The 19,839-nt window shown below is 45.4% G+C and overlaps 1 protein-coding gene across 1 annotated transcript in view; it reads left to right on the top strand.

Moving 5' to 3' along the window:
• Iqgap2 (IQ motif containing GTPase activating protein 2) overlaps positions 1-19,839 on the top strand; it is a 277,134-nt gene that overhangs the window by 121,400 nt on the left and 135,895 nt on the right. The window contains 2 exon segments of the mRNA NM_001427125.1: positions 8,926-9,082; positions 18,988-19,065. Of these exon segments, the coding sequence (NP_001414054.1) occupies positions 8,926-9,082; positions 18,988-19,065 (235 nt within the window).

Genomic DNA, 19,839 nt, shown 5'->3' with positions numbered 1-19,839 from the left:
ATGCTAGAGGTTATGGCTTTGACGCACGATTCCAAAGAGGCGTGCTTGGAGACCCTCCCGAACTCTGTTCTCTGGACAAGCAAAATGCATCGACTCAGGGGCCTAGAGCACAGCTCAGCTTGAAGCGTACCCACCGCTCTCACAGGGGACCCAGCTCAGTTCCCAGCACCCACCTGGCAGCGTACACCAGTCCATATCTCCAGTTCCAGGGCATCCATGAACAATTCCAAGGATTGATAGACTAATCTCTCCAGGGCATCCTAACTTTTTCTTTCACTATGGATTGGTTACGTTTTTCTCCAAATCTTCAAGTTCTCTTTAGTTTTGGATTAACAATTTCTTCTTTCACTTCTTTTTTCTTTTTCTTTTTTTCCTTTTGTGTTTACTATAAATGAGCTCCCAGGCCCTGCTTTCAGTATTCAACTGTCTCCTCAACCGAACGTCCGTGGTGGTAACACAGAAAAGCTACTTTATACAAAATACCAACCAAGTGCTTGCTCATTTGATAGTGAAGACCTTTTATTCAATATGCGACATCATTCTTAATCCACCTGAGACTTTTTCCAACCTGTCTTTATACCTATATTTCTTCCAGTGGTGCCTATTAGTGTCTAACTGAACCGGTGTTCCATGGAAATGTGCAAAATGTTTGCCAATCTCAACAAATTCTTCGAAATCATCTTCCTAAAGTCCAGTCTGTTCCTCACAGATATTAGAGTCGTGTATTCTTTCTTTCTCCCATTTATTTAGGTATTTTACATCCAGTCACTGCCCCCCATCTCCCCTCACACAATCCTCTCCCCAGTCCCCCTCTCCTTCTCCTCTGAGATGGTGGGCTTCCCTGGGGATGCCCCACCGTGACACATCAAAGACTCCACAAGGTCAGGCCCATCCTCTCCCACTGAGGCCAGACCAGTTAGGGGATGGATTCCACAGACAGGCAACAGCTTTAGGGACAGTCCCCACTCCAGTTGTTGGAGGACCTACATGAAGAATGAACTGTGTATCTGCTACATCTGGGCCAGGCTTTAGTCCAGCCTGTGTATGTTCTTTGGTTGGTGGCTCAGGCTCTGAGAGCCCCCCAAGGGTCCAGGTCTTTCTTTCTTTTATATCTATCTATCTATCTATCTATCTATCTATCTATCTATCTATCTATCTATCTATCTATCTATAGCTTACAGGTATGTATATATACATATATACTTTTATATATATATAGGCTTACAGGTATGTCTCACCACAGCATCCCTACTGATTCTGTTCATGGCGTTTGTGTACCTCTGGTTTAAAGAAAATACCTAGATTCATATCACTGTCTTATAATGAGCCAAGCGAGATTTTGAGAGCGTAGGAAGGCGATCCATGGCTGCCCCATAGCTTGGCGGTTTCCTGCACCCACATTCCTCTGAACTGCTAATGTAGTTTCACATTGGCCATCAGCTCATGAAAAAGTTATCCCTTGGTTCTTAATTTTGTATCTTTTTTTTAACTTCCGGTGGTGACAAAAGGTAAAAGAGTGGCCAATTACTTTACATATAAAAGCAGAAAAGGAAGCTCTTTATGTTCTTTCTAAAGCAGAGTGGTCTATGACTTGCTGCTGCTGCTTCTAAACAAGGGGAAGAGAAATAGACTTGAGACACTTGAAAGTTCATGGGAAAAGGTACCCCATGAACAGGGGGTGGTTTTTGCAGGAAAAAAAAAAAAACTCGTTTTCTGCTCTGGGCCAGCAGTTCTACCTTAGGGACATTTATTCTGTCCACTACTACATGAGAAAAATCGAGATTTATAGCTAGTGATTTCCTGAGTCAAAAGCCTAGGAAATGTCTCAGCTGCTTCCACCTCTGGTCAAGGCCCAGCACAGTGCAGAAGAATGAACTCTTTGCCCCGGGGTTTTTGTACCGTACTTTTTATTTCTTCGACTTTGCCTTTGTCTCTTGTGAGACAAAAGGATAGTGTTTTTTGCCTCTTCCCTCCATCCTGACTTGCCCCCAATTCCATCCTTCTTGAGCTTCCTCTGCTCGCACCTACGATGTACAACGGCTGTGTATGAATGAGCTCGGTGAGCTCCAGCAGCAAGGCTGACTCCAAAGCCTCCAGCAGCATATGGTGTTCCTAAGTAGCTTTACCCTGTTTGGTGCTGGTGGTTCGGGCTTTAGGGGGTTTTGTTGTTGTTGTTGTCGCCGTCGTCGTCGTTGTTGTTTTGTTTTTAAGACAGGGTCTGACCATGTAGTCCTGGCTGCCCCGAAGCTCACTATGTAGACCAGGATGGCTTCAAATTTGCAGAGATCTGCCTGCCTCTGCCCCCAAGAGCTGCGAGTAAAGGGGTGTGCCACCTTGCCCAGGTTCAACCTGTGCTTGGCAATGAGATGTTCGCCCGTTGGCGCTTCGGGCCAGGAAAAGTAATTAGTGGAAAGACCAGGAAAGCACAGGAAGGTCGGAGACAGCAGAAGGGAGGCGGGCCAGTTCCAGTTTCAGTCCTGTGGGTTTCTGAGCCAAATTTGATACCATTTCTTGATAGCACGGGGAGTTCTGGGAAACTGGTTACTCGCCGGCATCAGTACTACCCATACATAAACCACTATCCAGGAGGTACCAAGACTATTCAGTAAATCTTTTTAACATATGATGCTGAGATAATGTATATACACATCTAAGAGAATCAAGACAGCCTCTCCCGTCACCGTATCTGAGTGCTTTAGAAAGCAGGCATAGGCCCTAAAAGACACACATAGAGCTGCTGCATGCATTGTTTACTTGCCTTGTTGCTGCGAGAAAAACATTCTGAGGAAGGGTTTATTGGGGCTCAAAGTTTCAGGGGATGCAGTGTGTCAAGGAGGGACAGTATGGTGGAGGAGCAGGAAGCAGGGGCTGCTCATAGTCCACTCCTTACTTCCTTTTTTGTCAGCCTGAGACCACAGCCCATGGAACAGTATTGCCTCAGCAGGGGGTAGGGGTGGGGATTGGGAAGGGTTGGGGTGGGAAAGGGGGTAGTTTCCTACCTCAGTTAACCTGCTCTAGATAACTCCTTGTGAACATATTCAGAGATTTGTTTCTATGATGATTCACAATCCTGCCAACCGCCCATCAATATCAACCATCAGACCGTATGACCTAGCAGTTCTACTCCTGGTACATCCAGTAACGTTTTATATGAGGACTAACTCAATAATGGGCCCCAAACCTGAGATGTGAACCAGTGGCCCACAAACTGAAGAGCAGATAGATAAAACGTGATAGGTCTAACAGTGGAGTTACTCAGGGAAGAAGGTTGGGTCCAGGAAAAGTTCAGGGAGGAAATGAGGGGAGACTGTGATCAGAATACCTCACGCACACATATAAAACTCTCAAGGAGTTAATTAACTCAAACGTTGTATTTTTAAAAAACCTCTGTGGGGGCTGGAGAGGTGGCTCAGAGGTTAAGAGCACTGGCTGCTCTTCCAGAGGTCCTGAGTTCAATTCCCAGCAACCACATGGTGGCTCACAACCATCTATAATGAGATCCGACGACGCCCTCTTCTGGTGTGTCTGAAGACAGTGACAGTGTATTCATATCTCATATATATATAATAAATAAATCTTTAAAAAACAAAACAAAACAAAACCTCCGTGGAAGGTTTGTGTGAGGCAGGCCCAGAGTGGGTACCCATCATTTCCTCCAGCCTGTGTATCACATGCTCTGACTGGGATACAGACCCTAAGCAGGGCCTGCCCACAACCGTCTCCTAGCCTTTGGGTTGAACAATACAGTGTCTGTACATGGAGTTCCCATCTATACACTTTTATGGGATAGATCACAGGAATGTTTACCCCAAGGGGACACTCATTCTTTTCAAGTGTGCACATCTCTGTTTCCATTTCATTATGAAGTGTTTTCACACTTTTATATCTTTATCAGTTTTCCCAACCTTATTCTGTGAGCAAAACCTGCCCCAGAACAATGGCTTAATGTGTATGGACCATATATTGACTGGTCATTGGTAGCGGTTTCCAAGCTACGTCTCCCCAGAAGAACTGTGAGATGCAGTGTAGGTCTGCGGCAGCCCCTGTCAGGCACTCTTTTCAGACAGTCTCTCAACTTCACGTAGCCTCCTCTCTCTTGTCCCATTTGCTCCCTCAAGAGGTAGCCTGGACTATCTCCATGTCTGTTACAAAGGGTGACAGATAGAGACTGAGCCAGTAGATTCTCTCCAAGCACCTACCCCCTCCAACACCGATGTAGCTTATATACTGGGGAGGGTGGGGGGGGTGGAAAGCACGCTGTCCAAACTGTGACATGCATGACTTCTGCTGTGGAAGAAGCTAAGGATGACTTGTTACCGCATGTTAACAAACGGTGGGCCTGGACTTCAGGGTACATTCTCCTGTTGGTGAGATAGGAGATGTCTGAAGTTGGGAAGACACTAGCAGAAGCCCTTGGCCACTTTATCGATTCCTTCACTATCCAATTGCATGTCCTTGGGGTTTAAAGAGCTCCAGGAAAGCTACCCACCCTCTCATCCACCCATCCACCCATCCACCCATCCATCCACCCATCCATTCATCCATCCATCCATCCATCCACCCATCCATCCACCCATCTACCCATCCATCCACCCACCCACCCATCCATCCACCCATCCATCCACCCATCCACCCATCCATCCACCCACCTATCCACCCATCCATCCATCCACCCACCCACCTATCCACCCATCCACCCATCCATCCATCCACCCACCCATCCATCCACCCATCCATCCACCCACCCACCCATCCACCCATCCATCCATCCATCATCCATCCACCCACCCATTTACCCATCCACCCATCCATCCATCCACCCATCCATCCATCTATCCATCCATCATCCATCCACCCACCTATCCATCCACCCATCCATCCACCCACCCACCCATCCATCCATCCATCCACCCACCCACCCACCCATCCACCCATCCATCCATCCATCATCCATCCACCCACCCATTTACCCATCCACCCATCCATCCATCCACCCATCCATCCATCTATCCATCCATCATCCATCCACCCACCTATCCACCCACCCATCCATCCATCTATCCATCCATCATCCATCCATCCATCCACCCATCCACCCATCCACCCACCCACCCATCCATCCATCCATCATCCAACCACCCACCCATTTACCCATCCACCCATCCATCCATCCACCCATCTATCCATCTATCCATCCATCATCCATCCACCCACCTATCCACCCACCCATCCATCCATCTATCCATCCATCATCCATCCATCCATCCATCCACCTCCATCCATCCACCCATCCATCCATCTATCCATCCATCATCCATCCACCCACCTATCCACCCACCCATCCATCTATCCATCCATCATCCATCCATCCATCCACCCACCCACCCTCTCACCCACCCATCCATCCATCCACCCATCCATCCATTCACCCACCCATCCATCCACCCATCCATCCATCCATCATCTATCCACCCACCCATCCATCCACCCACCCACCCACCCATCCATCCATCCATCCACCCATCCATCCATCCACCCATCCATCCATTCACCCACCCATCCATCCATCCATCCATCCATCCATCCATCCATCCACTTCTCTATCTGTCTGTCTGTCTGTCCATCCATCTGTCTGTCTGTCTGTCTATCTCTACCTATTGTTTTGGAAAAGAGTTTGATGTATCTCAGGCTTATCTCGAATTCTCTATGTAGTCAAGGATGACCTTGAACTCCCGGTATTCACTCCTACCTCTACCTTTACAGATGCTGAGATTACAGGCACGAGTCACCCTACCCCATTTGTTCAGTTCTACAGAGGAAACCTAGGACTTCATTCGTGCCAGGCAGACACTCTATCAACTGAGCAACATCCCTAGCTTACATACCGTGGCCAGATTTTGAAAGGCTATAGCTAACCCACGCTTTTTATATCTTAAGTATGTTAAGGCCAACTGCGTGCGTGTAATAACAGACAAAGCAAATGAAATTGGTGCAATTATCTTCCTTCTAAAAGCAAACTCAGTCCTAAGATATTATACTTAGGGTTGGTTTTATTTTAGAATACTGCCCCTTGCTCCCAGTTGTCAACATACCTCCCTGTATTCCACCTACTAGTTGTCACTATATTGTACCCCTCATGCACCCCAATTACCAAGTTGTTACAAAGCACTTATACATTGTTATATGAAACCCAGTACTTTCAGGGTAATTATTTGAAAACATAATTGGTTGAAAACAGATTGTATTTCGCTGTGAAATAGGTTGATGTTCTAATTAGTTTATCTAAGTTAGAAACTTGGGGCTGTAGTCTGATGCAGAATGGACTCAGAGGTCCATGCATGAAAGACTCAGTCCCTGGGGTGCATCCATTGAGGAGCTCGCTACGCCTGCATTAGGAGAAGCCTTGGTGTGTGTGGAGGGCTGGCATTGTGGGACACCAGCCCCTTGATCTCTTTGTTGTGTTTCCTATCCATGAACTGAACAACTTGTTTCACCGTATACCTTCTGCTACTGCTATCTGGTACTCTTATAAGACGTCTACCCCCATGGGTTGATCTATCTTAGACTGAAATCTCCGAAACGGATCCAGAATATACCTTGTCTGTCTGTCTGTCTGTCTGTCTGTCTGTCTGTTTACTCTACCCCTTTCTATTTTAGAGGCAGAATCATGCTTGCTTTGTTGCCCAGGCTGGCCTCGAACTCTCTATCCTTCTGTCTCAGCCTCCAAAAGAGCTGGGGTTACAGACTTTCACCACGGGATCCAGCCTTTTCTCTCTATAAGCTACTTACCTCAGGTGTTTTGTTATAGTTAGGGAAAGCTAACTTCACTGACATGCTTGGTCTTGTACAGTGGCTTTTAACATAACCCGATTTTTTATTAAACTTGGCACTCTCTTCCTTTCTTTTCATTCCTTTTTCCTTTCCAAGTCTTGGTTCAGGTTTAGGAAGCAAGGTTCATGTACAACAGATATCTCCCACTCGCGCTGTGTCTGATATGTAGTCCATCGTTGCCCTGTTCTTCTAGTTCACAGCCCCCTGTGATATCAGAACAGAGAAAGTCTTTGCTGTTTGTTTAGCAGAGACGAGGCTGGCTAGATGTCTGAGGCTGCAGAGCCTGTCAGTGCTGCTCTCTGCCTCTTCATATTGCACTTCCCTTTGACCCTTTGCCAAAGCTCTCCCCTAGCCCTGTCAGACTTTCCTTAAACTGTTTCCTGTCCCCCCCCCACCCCCTTTCCCAGTTCCCTCCATCTCACCCAGTTCCTCAGCAGTGTCTCTGAGGCATCTATTATACAGATTAATTGGTTGTAATTACCGCTGTCAACATGTCACGCCTCTTCTGTGAGGCTGCCAGGAGCTCCCTGCTTCCTATGGCAACAGATGTTATCACTCCCCCCTCCCCACCCCCGTTAGGTCCTCCAGAACCCAGCTTGAGAATATATACATATACACACATATCTCCCCAAGGGCCCAGAGGCTTCTCTGAGCTTTCCCCATGAGTCAGCCATACTCCTTTTATGCTTACAGTTTGCCCAGCATCTGGGTGTATACTTTCTCCCTGTCTGCTCACGTAGGCCAAGTCTGGTTCTTTATGCCACACTAAAGTTTTCCCTGATCTCCAGGGATAACCACATGTTGTCCTTTGTCTATCCCCACTTTTTCTTACTGTGTCCTACCAGGTAGTAGTAGACACAGATTCTCTCTTACATGGTCCCCTTGGTTTTCCTTGATATTGCATTGTATTCTCAATATATGTATACACACACACACACACGCTTACATATTTATATGTGTATATGTGTGCATATTTTGAAGTGTTCCACGGATCAGCCCAATGAATTTTAATTTTTGCTCTTCAAACAAGGGTTCTTATTTATATTTTTCTCACATATTCCATTTTTTATGTGACTAATAACCGTCCACTAACTCCTCCCTACTTATCAGGAGTTTACTGTGCTTTCCAAAGTTGTTGAGAGCCACAGGCAAAACAGAAGTGCCCAGCACAGTGCTTCACTGTCCCCCACATGTTAAGGGAACCTGAGGCTCCCGTGTCCAGAGCCTCCAGAAAGCTGCTGTGGAGGGAGGCATGGGGCTCACACCAACAGCTGGATGTATGCACGGCTCAGTGGCGTGGTGACAGGACTGGGACTTCCCCTCTGAGAACGCCCAGTCTTCACAGGTGCTGCCCCAGGAAGGGACAGAAGGAGCATTCACTTCATACTTCGGATTTTCAGCTCACAGTGTGAAACGTGAGCTTGCCTGGCCTTTCTGTCACTGTGAGTCCTCAGCCAGCAATGACCTTGGCGCTCTGGTTTCTGAAGTACTGGCCCAACGCCCTGAGATTTAATCTGATCTTTAAAAAAAAAAAAATGTTTTTAGAACCCAGTGGGTACTATATGCTCCAAAATGTGGGTATGTTGGATGTATTCCAGGGTGTTTCTGGGGGACTCTAAGCTGCTTGCTGAATTTCCCATGGTCCCGAGTTTCCTGGTAGTGAGTCTGCACGAGTCAGCTGCCCCGAGTGTAGTACTTTAGAGTGTGCCCCTCTAAGGCACAGCCTCTATGGGAATTGCCCAGTTTGTAAGCCTCAAGTCATTTTTCTTTAATGTCAGCAGGACTGATTCCGCCCTTACAAAATGGTCCCCCCGCACCCCCCCACACTGATGGGAACTGGCAAAGGTTCACACGAAGGTGACGTTGACAAGCTCTGGCACACTAGGGAGTTCTGGGCCTCTAAACTAAACCCTCTTGTTGACCTTCTGTCCTGAATCCTTGTTCTGCCCAGAAATCCTGTACTCGGAGAGTTCTTGGAGGACTGTATTCTTCCACAGCGTCTCCAGCACGCAGCAAAGCACGGTGTGTGTCTCCCTTTATAAAGTGTCACCTGCCTGGAATCACTCGAACTTGAATGTTTTCTGCTCTTTGCAGATGGATGGAAGTCTGCTTGGTTGAAGAATTGCCACCAACCACTGAGCTGGAAGAAGGGCTCCGGAATGGGGTCTACCTCGCGAAGTTAGCCAAATTCTTTGCTCCGAAGGTGGTGTCAGAGAAGAAGATCTATGATGTGGAGCAGTCGCGCTATAAGGTAACCAACCGGGAGCTAAGCGCTTTTGGCTTCCAGCTAAGTGCAAACTCGATATGTCCTTTCCTTTTTCCTCTTTCTCCCTATACTTCGATAAGGATTTGGAGTGGGGGTGTCCCTGGTCTTTGGAGCCTGTTAATAGTCATTCCTGAGGCTGAAGTACTTTAAGAAAGAATACATTCTATTTCCAGGCAAAGACTGAGAGGCCTCTGTTTGGGGGTTCCCAAAGCCTCCTCTGTTATCCCTTCACGGAGGTCATTTGTGACTTTATTAGTGTTGATAACTGTAAAAGTAAGAGGACACTGTTGTTGTAAGCAATTAATCCTGCTCACGTCTCCCTGGAAGCAGTGTCCCATTCCTCCCTACCTGCCCCAATGTCCTGTGTTTCCCAAAAGAAAGACACACACACACAGCCTTATATTTTAATATTACTTAAACAGCTCAATGACTGGGCCGCTCCCAAACCTTCACATGGCTAACACTTCCCCTATATTCTTATATTCCATCATGGCCGCCCTGGACCCAGACCTGCAGCCCTCTTGGGCCAAGATGCCTGACTCTTACGTCTTGTCTGTCTCTCTGTCCTGCACTTCTCAGGCCTGGTCTTTCTCCTTTCCCAGCATGGTGGTTCTCTGTCTTCCTTCCTTTCTCAGTCCCCTCACCTGAGAATCCCAAAGTCCCACCTCTGTCTCCCTGCCCAGCCATTGGCCACCGGCAACTTTATTCACCAATCAGAACCAACTGGGGACAGGGACCCTCAGCGTCTTACATCCAGGATTCTTGTGCAGTTTTGGGAGCCCAGTTAACATAATACAATCGTTAAACCAAGTCCACAACCGCACACTGTGGTTCCATTTCACAATACAGTTTTATGGCCTTCCAACTGTAGTGACGGAGAGAGATAGTCAAATTTAACTCCTCCCTGAATAGCGGTCACAGGGAGAGAAAGAGGCATCTTCTTCAGCAGTGTAGCCACTGGAAAATGACTCATGTACCTTAACTAGCCCCTCACCTACGCTCCTGTAAGTAACCCTAATTAGACTTAGGGAGTCAGAGGCCAGAAATAAGACGTGAAAATAGAAGGACTGGTAGAGAAGAAGATGTATGTGCAGGAGCCAACTAAGAAAATGCCATAGCTTGTCTGCTGCAAGTCAAGGGTTCAAGCTGCTTGGAAACTTGATCTCCCTTTTTTGTGTGTATGATATGCATGCATGCATGCATGTTTGCATGTGTACAGCTGCATATGGGGTCAATGCACATGTGTATTGAGGCCTCAGTCACTCTCCACGTCACTGAAGCAGAGCCTCTCTGAACCCAGAGCTCACCTATTCTCACTAGTCTAGCTAGGTGGCTTGCCCCAGGAATCCCCTGTGCCTCTTGCTCTCCAGTGCTGGGATCTAAGCATGAGCACATGTTTGACATTTATGTAGGTTCTGGGGGGTCCAGACCCTGGTCTTGATGCTTGCACGGCAAATGCTTTCTCCTCTAAGCCTTCCCAGGCCAAGCTTGCTTCTTTACAGTCATAGGAAGGTTCTGTTTTTGTTGCTGTTTCGTGAGGCTGGGGCTCCAACTCAGGCCCTCACAGATGCTAGGCAAATACTCGAACCACTAAGGTACACCTCCAGCTGTCTGCTTCTTCCTCCCCACTCTCCCTCCATTCCCTCTTTGTTACAGACAAACCTCAAGGCTTTGTGAAATGCTAGGCAAGCAGTCTTAACACTGAGCAGAGACAAGTTTAGAGACCGACCCTCTGGGAATGTGAGCCCTGGGGGCGACCCCAGACAGACTGGCTCTGGTTTCTCAGCACATCATAGACCTTGCTTGGCACTGGGCATCTGCTTCCTCCTCAGCTCCGTGGCAATAGCCTCAGGGGTACTTACTCAGACACCTCTAGGCATTAGAGAGCCTGCTATCAAAAAGAATGACAGCGTCTCCTTGAAATAGGGACAGGTCTCTTTACATTGTCGGTCTCTTGTTATGAAACAGATTTGCAAGGGCCCAGGCAGATGATGGCATTGGACGTGGAGTATCGTAAGAGAGAAAAATGTTCTCAGAGGCTGTCCCCAATCCTAGCAGGCCCTTGGAAGACAGAGGGGCAGAGGTGTGCAGAAATGATGCTGAGCAAGGGACAGGAGGAGGGAGGCTATTACCAGCTGTAGTGTGGGCGCCTTCTGTGCCACCGAGTTACAGGGAAAACACAGGATGTGTGAAAATTAGCCCCCCGTGGAGTCTCTGGAGAACAGGATTTCCGTGATAGAAATTCTTAGTAGTTTTCCATGTTATCATAAAGTTTTACATTAGAGTCTTTTTGGTTTTGATACAGTAACATAAAGAGATAAACCTTTATGAGTAGATGACACAACTGCCTATTCTCGAGTCTTTTGGGAGCAAGAAGCCACTGTATGTTCTCTTCAAGGATCCCTAAATTGTAAGATGACAACAAGGATGTTTAAACATAAGGGATGGCCCCTAACATGGGTGTAGCACATCAGTGTGCCATCTGGAAAACCGTGAGCTCAGAATACACAGGTTCCTACTGCACCTATAAAATACAACCTTCCCGTAGACAGGCATCTCTAAGGAGGGCCATGTCCTTGATCCCTCTAAGGCAGTGTTAAGCAGAACAGCCAAGGTAGCCATTCACTTGCCAGTCTTCTTTGTCTGTCGGCCGGTAGAGAACCCTGGTGCCTTGTTGTTCCAGGGTTAGAAGGATGTCCTGGGTACTATGTATGAGTATTCCATTTGTAGGCAACCCCATATTCTGTGACCGGCCATGTTATATGTGCCGTGGCACCTGCTACTGTCTCTCTTGGACACTTTGTAGCACAACCAATTTAAGCTTATCCCCAACTAACTTACAAGTAAATGAGACTCAGACTATGATATTTTATTTGGCTTTGACAATCATTGGGGTGGGGGTAACCCCTAATCTACTCTTTCAACTGCTAGCCTGGCTACCCCTCCAGCTGTGTACCCCAGATACTTGCTGTCTCTCCTGGTCCATCTCCCCTCATGGCGGCTTCCTTTCTTGTTCTTCCTCCTCCTCTCTTTGTGTCTCTCTCCCCTAACCAGGTAACTCAGAACCCACCTACCTCTACTCCGTCCAGTAATTGGCTGTAGCCAATAATATTTAACCAATAGTTTTAAATCAAAGAACAAGGTTTGCACAACAAAAGCCCTGGGTAGAATTTAGCATTACAATACATAGCAACAGACCAAACCTCAACACACCTCATAATAAGTGTTTGGTAAAGATTCTTTTAGGGTCTGGCAAGATGGCTCAGTGGGTAAAGGTGCTTGCTGCCAAGCCTAATGATTCAAGTTCGGTTCCTGGAACTCATGGAAGGAGAGAACTGGCTCCTGCAAATTGTCTTCTGACTTCCACACAAGTGCTGTGGCATATACATGCATGTACATATACACATACGCACACACAAATTAAATAGCTGTAAAAGAAGTGTTTGAAGATTGATTGTTCTATGCTCAGTCCATAGGAATGGTGCAGAGGTAGGCCCCTGGGAGGGGCTTGTGGAATAGATGAAGGGCTACAGGTCAACTTCAAGGGAGCCAGAGCCTTCCTTCTGTCCTTGTGACTTCCTTGTGTCATAGTCACTTTTTTGTTGCTGTGATAAAACACCATGACCATGGCAACTTCATAGGAGAGACAGTTTATTTGGCTTAGGGTTCCAGAGACAAGAGTTCATGATGGCACAACAGAATCGTGGCAACAAGCATCGGGCATAGCAGCCGACACAGAAAGCTGAGAACAGACATATTGGAAGTCAAGCACAAAGCAGGAAGAACAGACTAGAAATAGCAAGGCTCTCTATTCTCAAAGCCAGCCCCCTTCACCCCCATTCACATACGTTCTCCAACCCACTAAACCTCCCAGCTAATGCCACCAAGTGTTCAAATACCTGAGCCAGTGGGGAACATTTCTTATGGAAACAATTGCATTCTACTCCCTGCATACTCTCAAAGCTATAGCGTAGTGCAAAATGCACCTATTTCAACTTCAAAAGTACCCATGATCTTTCACAGGCTCAGCACTATTTCAAACTCTCTTCTGAGACTCAAGGCGATTTCTTCATTGTAACCCCCGATATAATCAAAAGGCAAATTACATACCTCTAGCTTATAATGGCACAGAACATACGTTGTCATTCCGAAAGGGGGAAATGATGGCATGGTGAAGAAATACTGAACCAAAGCAAGACTGAAGCCCAGCAGGGCAAACACCAAACACTGTGTCCCAGGTCTGGGGCTTTAATCTCGAAAGACTTAGGTGGTCCTCTCCTCCAACTTTGCTGCCCACGGTGAGCATCTTTGTTTGGGGCTAACTCCACTCCCTTTGTGCTGCTTTCCTTGGCACATGTACCACATCTGCCATCTCTAACATCGTGGGGTCTCCCCTATAACCAGGGCTTCTTCATTTTCATAGCTTCCTGCAATGACCTTTTGGAGTCTGCAGTCAGGTGCTTCCTTGCCGCATGCTTCCTGTCCTCAGTAGCTCTCTAAAACCACAGAGGAAGAAACCACAGCCCCTTTACTCCTGCATCCTTTATTCACCAGCATCCTGTGAACATCACTGCCAAGCGTGGCTGCCAGCTTGGGACCTTAGCCCTCCTCGAACCACATTAGCATCTGAGCTTTCATTTGGTTGCTTTCTAGGAGCAGAAAACCCTGGACAGAGGCTGTTTGACAAGCTGAAAGCTTAGATAGGTGCGGTCTTGCCTTGAGGGTGTCCCTCTCTTTATTTCAGCACAGGACATGCTTCTCTGTTTACTGGCAATGATCTGATCTCTTTCAGCAGAAGTTATGGCCACACCAATTGAGTTTCCTGGCACACTGTTTCTCTTCAAACTGTACATTTTATATATTTTTTTGGTATCTACTGTACATTTTATATTTTTTGTATCTACTGTACATTTTATATTTTTTGGTATCCACTTGTTCGTTTTCATTATAGACTTGCATAAAGGTGATTTATAATAACCATGCCACAGATTCAATATTATGTTGCCTAGGAAGTAACTCTGTCAAAGAAATTAGTCCATTACTCTTTAATTTAGCCTCAGGCAAGTTCATAGGGCACATGCAGAACACAGCGAGATTCTTTGCCAAACTATCACAGGGATGGAATCATCTTAGTTAGCGTTTCTATGACTATGATGAAACACCATGACCAAAAGCAACTTGGGAAGGAGAGGCATTTTATGGCATTGTCATAAAACTGATAATGCAGGAAAAGGAGGTCAAGTTCTGTAAATGAAGCCCGTGCAGGTTAATATCCCTATTTGAAAATCTAAGGGCTGGAGAGATGGCTCAGCGGTTAAGAGCACTGACTGCTCTTCCAGAGGTCCTGAGTTCAATTCCCAGCAACCACATGGTGGCTCACAATCATCTGTAATGAGATCTGATGCCCTCTCTTGGTATGTCTAAAGACAGTGATAGTGTGCTTACATATAATAAATAAATCTTTAAAAAAAAGAAAGAAAGAAAGAAAGAAAGAAAGAAAGAAAGAAAGAAAGAGAGAAAGAAAATTTAAACTCCGAAGTGGTCTCAAGTCTGAAACTCTGAGAACCAATGTTTTAGACATCAGAGTATTTTGGTTTTAGATTTTTTTTTTTTTTTTTGACTAGAGATTGTCAACTGATACCATCTAAGCAAATACTCCAAGGTTTAGAAGACTTTGAAATCTGAAACATTTCCAATCCCAAGGACACCTGATAAGAGACATTCCATCCATAAGGAGTAAAGTTCATTTCTATGCGACACTCAGCAGTACCTGCCCTGTGCACTGTTCTAGGTGAGAACAGCAGAGCAGTCCTGACGTTATGGTGCCCATGGCTGGATACGCCATCACTATGCAGTTGTAGTTTGTGACATTTGTGTACTTATGTACAGAAGACACCATCACCACAGTTGACAGATCGCAATGAGTAGGAACGCAACTTCTTTGTTGGAAGGTTTACTCTGAGATTAGAAAGAACGAGAAGAAAGCTATTTTTTTTTCTTGTCCCTGACACATAATACCTTTTCAAATGGAGCTTAAGAAAGCCTTTACTTGGGCTCCCAGTTAAGATGGCAGTCTATCATGATGGGGAAGTTACGGTGGTAGAAGCAGCAGATGGCAGGTAACATGGCGTCTGCAATAAGGAGGGAGGAAAAGGAGAATTCTGTGGAATTCTTTTGCCTTTCAGCTGTAGGATAATATTTAGGGTAGGCCTTTCCATCTCAATTAACCCAATGCAAAAACTCACAGAGGCCCAGAGATTCGTCTCCTCCGTGATTCTAGATCTTGTCAGTCTTAACTATCACCTCATCCATGCATGGTCAGGGAAGAGTACAGGAAGACCATTTTGAGAGGGAACTCAGTAAAAGATCCAGGCAGCAATGACTAAAGCTGAAGAACTGGTGTGTGTTCCCTGAGCGCCATGCTAAGTCTTAGCCACTGACAGCAGCAGCAGGACCAGTGTCTGGATTCAGAATCAGGGCTCTGCAAAGAGCCTGTTGTACTCTAACAACTTCTGTTAATGTGATAATCTACCCCAACAAAAACAGCCTAGGGAAGAAAGGGTTTATTTTAGTTCACAATACCAGGTTACAGTCCAGCATAATGGAGTTCATAGTGGTGTCAGGAGCTTAAGTCGGCTAGTCACATCATAGTCAAAAACAGAAGGAAATGAAGACTTGCCTCCCAGCTCTTCAGCTCATATTCTCCACCCTCTAGGACACAAGCCCAGGGAATGGTGCTTCCCACAGTGGACGGAGTCTTCCTACGTCTATTAATCTAATCAAAGGCATGCCCATTGGTCCAACTAATGTAATCTAGATAGATAGTCTAGATAATCTCTCTTTAAAACTTTCTTACTTGGTGATTAAGGATGGTGATAAATTGACAAAGCTCTTTGTCACAGAGCCTTTACCCCGAGTCCGTTACATTCAGTTCAACATGAATGGCATTCGGGGTATCATGCTCACTTGTACCCTCTGTATGCTTGTCTGTAAAATAAATATTGTGGGATAATTGTTACAATTCTGGGCTATCTTGTAGATCTGAAGTGCTCTGGTTCTAATATGTAGGAAGTTAGATCCAAAGACGACTTCCATAATTTTTCATCTATGTAATTGGAACAGAACGAACTTCATTTCCTGGCAGGGAAACAGTAATAGAGAATGAGCTCACACCTGTAATATGAAATTAGAAGAAAGAATATATTGTTCCGCATGAAATATAAGCACGTTAGCTAGACAGAAGTATCTTTGGCTAAAAATAGTCATGTCATTTCATCACATATTAATATGTAGGACTGATTTTAAAAAAAAATAATTCCGAAAAGAATTACAGTGGGGGAGATAATATTTTAAGCCCATTTAGAAAACCAGTTTCGCGCTAGTTGAAGCGAGTCCATAGTCTGAGACAGTTTCACTCACAGAGGCATAGTTTTCAAACAAGTGAGTATGGAGCTCCAGGTTCTGAAGTCAGTGTTTCTCAGATGTTTGAGATGGGGAATGGGAATCTGTTGGAGTTCTGAAGAAACGCCCTCCCTCTCAGTCAGTCCCTGTATATGAACCTTTTCCTGACCTTACATGGGAGTGAAAGTTTCCAGCCTAGCAAGGCGTGTCCTGGTTGTGGTGGAGGATGCCCTCTGCATTTTCAACTATACTTTGCTGCTAAGGACTTTCTCTTTGTTCTCATTATTGCGCCCCCCATTCAGAATAGCATTTTAAGGCTGAGGAGGGAAGGCACAGTAGAATCTGCATCTTTTCTGAGATTGCTTACCTATAAAGACCACTAACAAAAAAAGAGAGAAATGGTGTTTTTATGACATTATTTGGGATTGTTGAAGCCCCAAATTGCTGTTACCAGAACTCGAGCTGACTAAAGTTGTTTAATTAACTCGCTGGAATGAGAAAAGAAATGGACACTCAGGACACAATAAGGAGAAGGAGGAGGAACGGTCTTAGCACAGGTAGTGGCTTCTGCTGGGCGATGCTAATAAAGACTTAAAAATATACAGATTGGCTTTCTTCGGGGCGTTATCAGGAAGTGGTGTCAACTCAGAGTCTTGGTCACTTTTACACAGAAGCCTGAACAGGAAGTACACTGTCATTCAGAACCCAGACTATATCACCTTCCACAAAGGCACCTACCGTGTCAGGCAGGAAAGCCTTTAGTTCAGTTGTGCGCAGGTGGCCCTCATCGACGCCTCCGCTCAGACCCAATCATTGTGTCTCGTTCTCCTGCAGTCGGACGGCTCTCATCTAAGGACGGCTAGGATTCTGCAAACATTTATGCTGCTACATTATAAACAGATACTCTGTCCTGACCCTCAGCAAAAGACTGACTTGCTATGTTTTCCCTCTCTCCTATCTAATTTATCTTTTTTCTTTCCCCTTCCCCCACTCCATTCTGCTCCCAGTTATTTTATAACACCTAGCTGATATCCTCCTTATGAAGATTAACCAATCATTAGACTCCATGTTTTCCCTGGGGTGGGGGGGAGTGTCAGCACTTTAGAGACCCTGTCAGCTCCCTAAAGCCACTTAACTTTAGGTTAAATCATTTTATCTTTTTGATAAAAAGATAAGATAAAAAGCAGGTCTCTGAAATTATGCTGAAAGGTATTTGGAGAATGAGAGATAATTTACATAATAATTTACATAAAGTACTTGAAACGCATTGTGCAATCAAGACTAGTGACTTTTATTAAGCATTCATTGAATATTAATTTGCTTAGGTTTTGTAATTTCCAACAGCAATGAGAACGCCTTTGATTTAGTAAACCATTCCGTTTTGGAAGCTCACAGAAGGCTGGATGAGCCAGTCTTGTTGAATGTGATCATCCTTCATTGGGTGTTAATTATATAATGAAATTTTCTATAGTTCCTTTTTTTGCGTATTCATTTCAAGCTAATGTGAAATAGATTGCGTTCTGTTATGCGTTAAATGAAAAAAATGCAAGCTAGTTGAAGGCTGTTCGTGGCTCATTACTAGATGTAACTTCATGAAGTGGTAGTCTGATTGGGACTGTGAAGTAGAAAAGAAAGGCACAGCAAGACTGTTTTTACCATGTAGGAAAAGGTCATATGGCATTTCTGCTGAATATTTACTTTTTCAAAGCCAGGATTGATCTTAAAATGTTAGTAATGTGTACTGAATTTAGCTGAACGGTCTGAATTTTAGAATGGTTTGTGCCTCCCTCTTTATGTCTTTCGGGTTTTCTGTAGAGATAGATATCCGTGATCAAAACAGACAAAAGGGCATTAGCTTTTTTAAAAAAAAAAAAATCCCATGTAGGGCTGGGTCGTAGTGGTGCATTCCTGTAATTCTAGCACTCAAGAAGCAAAGGCTAGCAAAGTGCCCCAACTTTGAGGCCATCGTAAGCTACATAACAAGTTTTAGGCACACTGGAGCAACATAGTAGGACCTAATCTCAAAAAGAAGGAAGGAAGAAAGGAAGGGAGGGAGGGAGGACGGAAAGAGAAAGAAAGAAACTAATAATCACTTAAAATTAAAATACCACCCAGTTTACCTGAAATTGCCCAGCTTCTCGGCCATAATTACCAAGATCTTATGACACGCAAACACGAACTTGTGCATACATGTTTCACAAAACATCCTGAGGTGTGTGGTAGACATTAGGTGCGCTTCGTTTGAAATCCAAGTTCAGAATTACCTTGAAATGTGAGCGTAGAGACTAGCATAGCCCATCGCAGATAACCAGGGTGTTCCGGAAGTAGTCTAGCCTTCGTGGTGAGTTTGGATTTGTTTTGTTTGAGCATCAATGTCTGTTCTTGAAGAAGCATAATTGAATTGCATTCTGTTCATGAAAATATATGTTGCAAATGACTCGCTTTCTGCACGATCTCACCTCCCCTTTTCCTTTCTCCTATCGTTTTAGAAATCTGGCCTTCATTTCCGACACACAGATAACACCGTGCAGTGGTTAAGAGCTATGGAGGCCATTGGGCTGCCCAAGGTAAGCTTTCACGTAGCACACACTAACCCGGGAAGACAAAAAAGTCAGCGCAAGGCAAACGCCTCACTTGAAACTGATTTGTCAGGCTGAGACATGTCTCTGCAGGCTTGAGATGTGGAAAGGTCTACCCGGGGACACACACGTGGTAAGAATTCACGGCGAAGCAGAGACACAGATACAATGCAGCCAGGTGAAAGTGTGTCTAAATTAAACAAGGTTAGAACCGGCTGCAGCTGATTCAAGGTGGTCGGCTCCTTTGGGTACGCTTTCTGTAAATTATTGTAATTTGACTTTTGAAATTTATTTTATGTGCCCATGCATGCAGACACAGACTGACCAGGGTGTGTGGGGGCCATAGAACCCCTTTCAAGACTCAGTTCTCACTTTCCAAGCTGTTGAAGCAAGCGAGGCCTCTCGTCTTCTCTGCGTATCCCAGGCTAGCTGGCCTGTGTGTGGACTTCCAGGCAATTCTCCTGTCTCCGCTTCCCACCTCACCACAAGGGTGCTGGGATTGCAGACGTATTCCACGCCATCTGGTTTTTCATGTGGTTCCTGGGGATCAAACTCTGGTCATCGGGCTTGCGGATTTGGTATTCTTCCCTGCTGAGCCATCTCCTTGGCCCGTATTTTTGCTCTTATAATTATTATTATAAATCATGGTATCACTTTAAATTTGAAAGGTTAGAGGCTTGTAGCTCTTACTCCTAAAAATAGACCTACCAAATAAGATTCAATCAGCAAGCATTCAGCACTTGGTAAATTCAAAGAGAAAAG

Source organism: Rattus norvegicus, chromosome 2, assembly GCF_021556685.1.
Source record: "Rattus norvegicus strain SHRSP/BbbUtx chromosome 2, alternate assembly SHRSP_T2T, whole genome shotgun sequence".
NCBI lineage: Eukaryota > Metazoa > Chordata > Mammalia > Rodentia > Muridae > Rattus > Rattus norvegicus.
The sequence above is the reverse complement of the archived record's forward strand: the minus strand, read 5'-3'. Positions and strand labels throughout refer to the sequence as shown.